At 35.6% G+C, this 10,896-nt stretch overlaps 2 protein-coding genes across 2 annotated transcripts; one reads left to right on the top strand and one right to left on the bottom strand.

Moving 5' to 3' along the window:
• The first annotated feature begins 1,507 nt into the window (after nucleotides 1-1,507).
• On the top strand, nucleotides 1,508-2,167 carry LOC117618215 (ethylene-responsive transcription factor 13-like). Its single transcript, XM_034347818.1, has one exon. It carries the CDS (start codon nucleotides 1,508-1,510, stop codon nucleotides 2,165-2,167), a length of 660 nt encoding a protein of 219 aa, XP_034203709.1.
• A 1,271-nt stretch (nucleotides 2,168-3,438) lies between these two features.
• Nucleotides 3,439-4,204, bottom strand: LOC117618214 (ethylene-responsive transcription factor 2-like). The gene has a single exon (XM_034347817.1). The coding sequence runs from the start codon at nucleotides 4,162-4,164 to the stop codon at nucleotides 3,439-3,441; it is 726 nt and encodes a 241-aa protein (XP_034203708.1). The 5' UTR covers nucleotides 4,165-4,204.
• Nucleotides 4,205-10,896: the final 6,692 nt, after the last annotated feature.

Genomic DNA, 10,896 nt, shown 5'->3' with positions numbered 1-10,896 from the left:
CAAATTTAAAGAGATTATTTTCACAACACAATAATGTCAAATTAGCCCTAAATTAAGTGCCTCTGTAAATTATGTAAATTAATTTGTCGTGTATTGGCCGACATAATCTAACACCTAGATCGTTGGAAATATAGAATTGAGTAAAATTTGAAGGAAATACACCATGAGTACACCATATATTTTAAATATTAAAAGACAGATAATAGCAGAGGGTCATTGTACGTATATGTATTATTAACATACTAGCATAAGTTGACCCCAAAAAATATATATATACTGTCGTACGTATAAGAAGGGAAAAAAAAAATTTCTTTGTTTAAACATTGCACATGCATTTTATAATATAATAACAATTATGAAATAAAAATGAATAAACAAAAGAGAAAATGCCCAGTTCTGGACTTCGAAAACGGAAAGTTGAAACAAGGTGGCATCTGGCTCAGTGTACATTTGAAATGGCTTTGACCAGAGGCCCCGTGAGCAAAACCTTATTTAATTTTAGAAATAGTAATATTTATGGAAAGTAAAAATCTACTGCGAGCTACTTAATCGAATCCCTCTATCTATTTAAAGCAAAATTCTAAGATAACTATAAATGGCAACAACAACAAAAACTACTATTCCTTAGAGAAAATCTGTGAAAAATGAAGTTCGGTACATTCTTATTGGCATTCTTTGACTTGTAATCTAATCCTTAGTGTAATAAATTCGATCCGTAATTTAATAGATCCGAGGGTTCCCTTGTATATCTTAAGATTTAATAATAAAATTTTATAAAATACAAGATAGTTTTTGGATCAGTAAAATTGTAAATCGTGTTTTTAATTTCATTGACAAGCAAGTGAGTCAACTTCTTATAAATCCAGGTGACACGTAGTGTATGTGTTGTTATTGAATTTCACGCATAGATAAATTAATTGATAATTGGAGGGGAGATCTAACTCTTTATGAGCTCTTAATACAACCATTGGGTTCAAACTTTCCAACATGGATTCACATCCTCACAATCGTAACCCTACAATATTTTTTTTGCTTTGAAGTATGCAATAACAAAGAAAAAGACAAAGAACAAAGAATCTAGATCCACGATATAAGCCAAAAAGAGAAATAAGAAAATCGATCACCCATCTCAACTACAACAAGATTCTAGGGTTTAGAATTAAATACATGATAATAATTCATGCCCATGTGTGTAACGTACCTGGAATCCAACATACCATGCTCTCAAAATCTAATTAAACTGCATAGATTCATTTTAAACTAATATAGTGCTAATTAAGTATCAGATAATTTCCGCACGTGACTAAAAAGACACATGGATTGCATTAATTATTTCACGCACTGCCATGAAACTTGAAGCTTCATTGAAGCTGCCTCCGATACCATATGAGCTCATATAAAGCTAGCTTTTGTGTGTGACGAACATGTGCCAACGTTCGATCGATCATAAGAAACTCAGAGCTTCGACCCACTCAATCGATCATAAGTACGTGTATTGTTCAGGAACATGTACGGAGAGACAACCTTAGAACTAGAATCAAACTTGGCTCTTCTTGAGTCCATTCGCCACCATCTTCTTGATGATTTGGAGCCTCCGGCAACGAGTTTTAGCGGCAATAATGTCTCGGTGACTTTCCCCTTTTTCGTGAAGGAGAATTGGTGGGAATCATCTCTTGAAGCCGAATATGTGGACAACACCATGCAGGACAAGCTCGAAGCTTTGCATGACGTAAATTACGTTGGATGTGTTGTGTCCGACGACGAGGTTCAATTGAAGGAACAAGAAGTGGCGGAGGGTGCTGTTCACGCGCCAAGGGAGGAGAGGCATTATAGAGGCGTGAGAAGGAGGCCTTGGGGGAAGTTCGCGGCGGAGATAAGGGATCCGGCAAAGAACGGCGCGAGAGTGTGGCTTGGAACTTATGAGACCCCGGAGGATGCGGGGCTGGCTTATGATCGAGCCGCATTTAAGATTCGAGGTTGTAAAGCCAAGCTAAATTTTCCCCACTTGATTGGCTCGAGTAACATGGAGCCCGTTCGGGTGACCCCTAAGCGGCGCCGCTCGCCTGACCAATGCTCTTCGTCATCCTCGTCTGCATACACATTGGATAACGGATCTCCCAAGCCAAAGCTAAGAGAGGCCGGGGTTGATATTCACTTGGCAGTTTGAGATATAAATTAAGAGTGGTGATTTCCCCACTCCAATTTTATCCACTTACACTTCATTTTATAACTAAAAAATGAATGTAAGTGGATAAAATTGGAGTGGGAAAATCATTACCCTAAATTAATATGAGTTATGAAAATGCATGTATAATTAAGTGGCTGAGAAATGGTTCCTACTGCTAGAGTTGCATTTCTATTTTCCTTATTTTTACAAGGAAGAAATTTAGGCCTCACTCTAATCTTGAGTGGGGGAGCATATAAGGGCAAAATGTTCATCCTCGTTTCTTGTTGATGAATTAATATTTGAGAAGTCATGAAAACAAAGTGCGACTAGTTCACCTAAATGGCCCACTTCGGTTGTGCTATTGGGCTAATTTTTCAATTCTTTTGGGTTTCATTCAGAAAGTATTTTACTTGAGTTCATAAACACAAGTAATTAAACTACTCTCATAAAAAAGAATAGAAAAAAAAAAAACTAGAGTTATAATTTTGAAAGAAACAAACTACAATTGCAATTGAGTTTAATTCAATTCATTAAGCTCTATCCCAAAAATAATTGCAAGTGACTCTCGGTATATGAAGAACTTTCCGCTACCACATGTTCGTTTGGTTCACGGAAAGAATTTGATGGAAAATGATTTCCTGTGTCATTTTTCATAAAATGGAAAATGGAAGATTTCCCATCGCCAAGTCATGTTTTCCATGAACGTAACGCACCACCAATGTGTTTACATATACAATCCAGTAAATCACTGAGCATCATATCTGTTTTCCAATTTCTTCACTCAGTGGCTTATTTGTTTAAATACGTATTTATCAAATATAAACTAGTCTTCTTTTTTTTCCTAGTGTGAATGTCTTTTAGAACTTTTCCATACTTCTTGAAGGCATATTATAGTCAAAATACGATTCACACAGGTTGATTTGCAGGTTTTTATTTCAAATATTGAAACATGTGTTCAAATCTTCTATGTTACATGTGTTCATATTTCAAATATTGAAATATGATCCTTTAGGAATACAATACAAATCAAAGAGCCAAGTTCTCAAATTCTGTAGAAATCAACAACGCTACGAAAGATGAAAGGACAAAATTGAAGGACATTGATAAAAGATATATATGTTGGGCTAGTTTGACGATCTTTCCCTTTTGTAAAGATGCTCTGCTAATTCTCCAACCCTAATACACTATGCAAGATTGTCAATTTTGTTTCGGAAAAATTACTTTTATTATGTCCAACTAAAAAAAAAAACCAAAATGAATAATCCAAGTACTCAGATGGCCAAAAGTTCGTCATATGTGTACAACTCGTCGACAAACAGCTGGCCGCCGAGTGTTAATGACTCCACTTGAAACACGTGAAACTGTTCAGCTGCTTCTTCCAACTTGGCTTCAGCCGCCGAGTCAACTCCACTCTTTCTCCTCTTCAGCGTCGGGGATCCGCCATCATCCGACGATGTGGCTGACGAAAAGGATGGCTCCGGCGAGCCACGCTTGGGAGCCACACGACCGGGCTCCGAATCATGTGAGCCAATAAGGTGAGGAAAATTAAGCTTAGCCTTGGAGCCACGCATTTTAAAAGCGGCTCGGTCATAAGCCAAGCCGGCATCCTCAGCAGTCTCATAGGTCCCGAGCCACACTCTCGCCCCGTTCTTCTTTGGGTCCCTAATCTCCGCCGCGTACTTCCCCCACGGCCGCCTCCTCACTCCCCGAAAATGTCGGCCACCTGGGGGGGCGTGGTTTACACGCGCCTCCACCTTGACATCATTTGACCTATCCAAATCATGGTCCAAGATTGCGATTGTGTCACCCCAGCCCTCTACACCAAAGTGAGCATGGCTAGGGCTTGAAGTACTTGGAGCACAATCATACAATGGTGCATCATCTTCAGCGACACTGGCCAAAAACGTTGCCTGGGTTTCGAAATCGTCTTCTAGTAGATGCTGCCGGATTGACTCCAAGAGAGCCCAGTTGGAACTTGTAATGCTTTCCGTTGACATTTTCTGAGTTGTAGTTGTAGATCTGCTTCTTTTTTTCCCTCAAGAGTTTGATGATGGATGAGTTTGATTTCTAAATCTGGATTGTTTTTTAAGTTGGGACATATCAGCCTCATCAGGATTTCTATATATACATGGAGATGCGGGGAGAGAGGCCCTGTCTTCTTGCTTGTAAATGATGATTATGTTATTATATTGATGTGGTTGGTTCCATGAAACCTCACTGGTTTATTTTCGATCACATGTTTTGAATGCTTCAAAGAAGTTCAAAGAAGGTGTTTTTTAACACGTTTTTGTTGTCTTGATATTGCTTTCGTTAACTGGTTGAAATATTCGAGAGTCCAAAGCATTGTTTAATAATAAAATTTGAGCCCGTTCGTAATCTTTTTGTGTGCATGTACAAAAATAAATTATGGTGCTGCATACGACAAAATAAAATAAAATAAAAGGAATTAAGTTCATCAGTTGGCAACACATTTGGTGAATATAATTTATGTACTTGCAGTTTTGTGCTCGAAATGGATGAGGTCATGAGTGATACTTTGCAAATTCGTATGAACACTCACATAGTAACATCTAAAACCTTTAACTATAGCAATCATTTAATATATATATATATATATACATACCTTACTATTCATCCAATAAAGATAATATGGTAAATTAACCCTTTTTTATATTTTTTATAAGAAACATAAGTCTTATTTTCATGGGATAGAACTAGACTTATTTTCTCTTTTTTTAATTCTAAAATGATAAAAGTAAAAAATAGAAGCAACAAAAAAATTAAATTGTTACATGTGTGAACATGTGCCAAGGGCTACTCTTTTTAATTCTAAAATACAAAAGCTAAGTTTTAATAATAAATAAATAAAAAACCGAGAGAAGCATGTTCGAAAACCCTAGCTCTCTCTCTCCAAAAAAATACTCTACATCCGTTTTCACTTTGAGGGGGAAGGAAGCCACTGATTTTCCTCCCCTCTCCCTTTCTCCCTTTCTCCCTTCTCCTCTTTCCCCCAATTTTTAGAGACATAAGGTTTCCCTTGTTTGTCTTAGTTTTGTAATAATTTTCCTCCACTTATTATAGGCGAATGCGTCTTGGCGTCGGATCTCCACCTGTGTTTCGGTGTCGAATCTCTGCGACCATCCTTTTTGCAGTTTCTCCATGTTTAGAATAAGTCACAAAGACTCTTTGGATTTTCTGTGTAGTTTTCACTTTTCATTTGTGAGAGCTTTCTACATCTCCTTTGTGAGAGTTTTATTTGTGTTGTTATGACTTGATTTTTTTCAAGCTTTATTTATTTTTGGTTATTCTGAGTTTGCACTCTTAGTTGGGATGTCTATGCCAGAGTTTTTTCAATCATGCGTGATTGTTGGAGGAGCCCCATATTATCTTAATTTTGATATTAGATCGCTCCATTATTGTAATTGCGATTTATGGCTAGTTTGTATTGGCCATTTGTGACTAGTAGGTTTTTTTTTGCTAAATTATTAATGCAATCCTAGAATTTCTCAATAAAACAAAAATAAAACAAAAAAAACAATTAGAAGCGTGTGTCGAGAGACTAGTATATATATAGTAAAAGCAACTTATGAATATATTTTTAAACAATCCTTAAATCTCTCTTGACAATGTTCACACACACATGAGCTAGCGCCTGTCATGAAACTAGTTTTCACTAAATAAATAGAAAGATTAAAGGATAGTTTTTCCATGATTTCACATTAGCTAGATTAAAATGAAACATGATCAACAAATCTCGAGATGATTTCACATGAATTCATTTTTATGGACAATTTTTTAAAGGATATCTCAAATCGGGAGTTCTAGTAGGTATCATCTCAGATCAAACTGCTAAAAACCATGTCCACATATTTATATATCAGGGAAATATATGTATCGCGCACACACGAACATGAAAAAGGTGCTGCATTCATCTCGCTACATTGCTAGCTTCTAGACTAAAACAGTTTTCTTTACCAGCAAAGGAGATAAGTGCGGAGGGAGATTGAAATTATGATCCAATGCTAGAATATCTCCCTTTTACACACTGTTTCTTCTTTAAAATTCTCTCCCTTTCGTTGAACTCCAAGTTATTCAACATCAGCTGCGGTTTTTTTCCTCTCATCCAAAAGATCTTTGACTTTTTTATTCTTTTTTATTTCTTTTGCAACTACTTGCATGCATGCTTACGTCTAAATATTTTTTGTCCTTTCAAGGATTAAAATAATCGAGGTTATGTAATAATAATAATTCCCACTGGTGGTGGTGGTGGATTCCAGTTACCTTAATTAGACTCGGTTAATATATACTTCCATGAAAAATTCCATATAATTCAAACTACCTGGTCCTTCATAGTTTTTATTTTATTTTATAAACTTTAATAATACTTTATTAAAAGGTCCTTCATAGTTGGAGTGGTTAGATGTACTAGCTTTTACAATTACAACTTTGACTTTTTGACGAGAAAATTATTTACATTGGTTGCCTTTTCATTGTACTTACTAACCAATTAAATGCTTTTTTTTTTTTTTTAAATTTAAATATTTGCTATAAAATTGATTCAGATTGAAACTTATGCTCCTTTTCTCATTGCCGTACACATATAAACTAAAAATACAACTTGTCTTTTAAATCAGTTTCAGACAAATTTTTTGACGTATTTTCAAATATAAAATTAACCTTCATACTAAATTGTGCAATGTATTTTTCTAATCTAGTAAATTACTAGCAATGTGATTCGCAAGGAAACGTGATTTTTTTCTACCACAAAATAAAGTTTCGTATCTTATGGTAGTTAGGGAAATTTTTGTGACTTACAAAAAGAATTATTATTATTTTGTAGTATAAGCGATAGTTTAAACTACAGATACAGGATGAAGAATTTTTACACATACAACTAACAGTTGAACTCTTGGGGTAAGTGTAAAGCTAAGTGCTTTATCACTCGAATGATTTCTTTGAAATAATTTATGTAAATACTCACGTTTTACATTAATTATGAGGATTAGAATACTAGGTTAAGGTTGTTTTTCATATTGAATTGCATTTGTGGGCAAGTGGACATGTGAGCCTCCTCTCTCAAGTCTCGCAGCACGGGCGGCCATGAAGAGAATGGCAGAGATTATTATATGCTTCATGTGGTCAGAGAATATTTCCATGAAAAGCAAGTTGCATATCATGACATCCAATCCATTATGTCTGTTTCCTAATTCATTCTTCATGAAGACTTTTTTTGACCAAGTAATTGCTTGTGTTCTTTTTTTTCATTTTCATTTTCTTTTTAAATTTTCTTTATTATTATTATTTAGAATAAGCGATAATAGTTATTGATGAGCAAACAAAAGTATAGAGCAACTATCGTGCAATAAAGAATTGATTGGTTGTGTTTTGTATACCAAAAACGTTGAAGTCAGAGTCGCGTTTGATTGGTAGTATTTTCTATATTAACAAACAGGATATATCGTTTACTATATTGGGAATAGACCTTGTGGAATTCATGCTCTCGTTTATTTTTTTTTTTTTTTTTTTCAACATTAAATTATAGTACTAGTTTTTCTTCTCCTCCGGGCTTTAACTTCACTTTTGGTGCCACTCTATGTTTGAACGCTGATGTGGGAGAAAATTTCAAGTCTCCTCCCCGCCCCCAAAATTTACCACTCAAAGGAAAGTAATTTTAGTTATTTTTTCTTTTACTTGGTCCATAATATTTGAAAATATAACTATGTGCTTCGGCTATACATGAATACAAATACATGATCATACATCAAATAAGTGTAAGGCAGGTTCTCCAATTTGAGACCATGTTAAATTCAGCACGTGCGGGAATATTATCAAAAAACAATCCGTAAATAAATATATATTTTTCATAAGTGTGTTGTAAATGTTATTCTTCTCATATAAGTGATATTAAGGGATAGATGATCGAACATATAATTTCAAAAAAGAAAAAATATATATTGTCAACCACTTAAACTAAAAGCTACTTACTTTTATGAATACTATTAATCAAAAAAAATTTATATCCGAAGAGACGAAATAAATTATACTTTCAAAATATTTCAAAGCAACCCATTAGCTTCCAGCTTTGACCTACTAAGCTTTCAACAAGTCTATGCAAAATTTTCAAAATAATACAATAGTGTATTGCAAGAGATCTAGCAACATAAGATATTTATATTGACTTTAGATATAAATAAATAAAGTCCATTGTTCCAAAGTGACGTTTAGAGCTGACATTCCACATCCTAGGCAGCGCTGAATCACTCTTGTCTCATGCATTTACAATAATTTTTTTTTATGTTTCGGAATCGTTATATTAAGCGATGGATGGCTATTGATTTACTTATTTTATTATTCCTTTTGACTTGCCATGGATGTAGATCAAGAATGGGAGAGATGTGACAGTGACGACGGAATAAATTTACAGGAGGATACAGAAAGTGAAGAGGAAAAGCCTCCATGACTTAAGTAAAACTTATCTATGCAATTTCCAAATTTCTGTGATCTTCAATTAATGAGATAGCTGATTGGATAGATTTATATAAAATTTTAACGTGAAGAAAGGAAAGCTGTTATTAGAATTTTCGTAAAAGTTTGAGGAATTTCATGGGCTTAAAGACAAAAAGCTTTCGAGTTTAAAGCTCATGTGTTGATACGGCAAAAATCGAGTGAGGCTGTAAAGAAGAATTATGAGGGGATGTTTGTCAACAAAATGATCTTAACTTGTTGAATAGTAGTTTTAGATTCGAACCCTCATAACATATTTGTATTGTGTGAGAAAACATCCCTTATCAAATATCACTTATGACAGGACCCGATCCAAATTCCGCTTTAGAATTCGAGTCGGACCCCGTGCGTAGCCGACACTTGGCGAATGTCGGCACAAATGACCTAATTGCCCTTCTAATAACGACTTATTTTCAATTCAGCCTTGACTCCTATCGAAAATTTGGCAGAATCTCCCATATAATTTGTTCAATCCCAAATTTATACCTGTCAAAACAAGCATGGATATCGATACAACCAACTGCCAGTACTTAAATCTACATGCCAATAGTTCCATTCTTAAGCTAGGGCCACATATCAGAGCAATTCTAATAGTTTACAGAGGAGTTAATCTTTTTACAAAACAAAACTTCTGTAAAACAAAAGAAAGGCGTGGAAGACGGAGAAATGGCCCTGTGGTGGATTCCTTTGCACGTCTACAGCCTGGGGGCGCAAAACATTTCAAAAAAATTGTGAGTAGACAAAGATAAAGGTTCATAAAATATCATAAGAATATACTAACCCCCACTGTAAAAACGATTATGTAAAACTGAATATTTACTCTGCATTTGAATCATACTAAACTCAAGGCATTCACATATTTATATACGTATATGTAAATCACATTCAAGATCGATAAAACTCGCATAAACGCATTGTAATCAAGACTCGCATAAAAGCACTGTAATCAATTTAAAACTACCACTTAGGTGTACCCCTTTAATTCCGTCAATTCCTGATATCCGTCAATTCCCTTGGCAGGTCTCGGTGACACAAAGTCAACCCGAGCCGCAAAATGGCAGGATTCAGGGGACCGTAATCAGCATGATCCGCAATCCTGGCTCTCACGGTCCGGGCGTCCTCGAAACTCGTGAGGCAAATGTCAAGTGCACTGACAAAACTGATAGCAAACTAGATGTCTGTGGATATCGTCATATCTGAAGGCAACATATACTGAAAGCAAACTGTTTCTGTAACTGGGTACCCACAGTGGTTTAAGAAAATATAAAATTTCTAAGAAAATATAAAATTTCTGAAAATTCTGATAAATAACTGAAGTTTTATTAAATCTAGAACTCTGCTGCCATTTTATCTGATGAAATCTCAATCTCTACTTTCCATATCCCTTTAGCACATTCAACTAAGCAGCAATAAGGATATTTAAATTCAACAAATCATGCTAGGAAATTCATACTCAATAAAACTTATTCAAGATCAAATAATGAAATTCATTTGCATAAAATCATTTATAAAAAAAAAAAGTCTACTCACTTCTAGTCCGAGCTAGCTAGACCTCCTGAAGGTCCCTCCTGCTGGTCTGCCTGGCCCCAGGTGCCTGATTAAACCACCATGAATATTTAATTAAATAAACTGCTTGGTATAAGTATTTAATTAAAAACTCTGACCCCCGGCTCCTAGAAATATGTGCACTAACTTTAAACTCATTTTTCTGCCCACTTAAGTATTTCAGATGTTTGGACCTGTCTGAAAAGATCCGAGATTTCACTAAGCGATAAACTTCCATATTGGTCAATACGGAACCCCGTGGGGTCCACGACCTCCAATTACCAATCTGAGAGTTCCTGTAAGTTCCTCACATTTAAGTAACCATGTCCTACTAGTCTGGTCTGAATCGGACGATCGAATTGACCACGATCTTGTAATCGCATAATTTTTAAACCCTAGCACTAGGGTTCGAGATTTCGGAGTATCCGGGATTCCGATTCACAATCCGTTGAATCCTACACGATTCTGAAATTATCTAGAACAACATATCTGAAATTGAGCACGATCCAACGGCTCAGCAGTATTGAACCCGGAAATCGCACAATATGGAAAATCCGTTTGAGGCTCAAACGGTATCCAAATTGAGATCCGCGAATTCCTACACGCTCGTGACAACCTAAGGATCACAACAAGACATAGTGCCACTGCACTAACCTCACTCACACGCCGCCGCACTCACC

Source organism: Prunus dulcis, chromosome 2, assembly GCF_902201215.1.
Source record: "Prunus dulcis chromosome 2, ALMONDv2, whole genome shotgun sequence".
Lineage (NCBI taxonomy): Eukaryota > Viridiplantae > Streptophyta > Magnoliopsida > Rosales > Rosaceae > Prunus > Prunus dulcis.
This window is presented reverse-complemented; position numbering and strand designations above follow the sequence as displayed.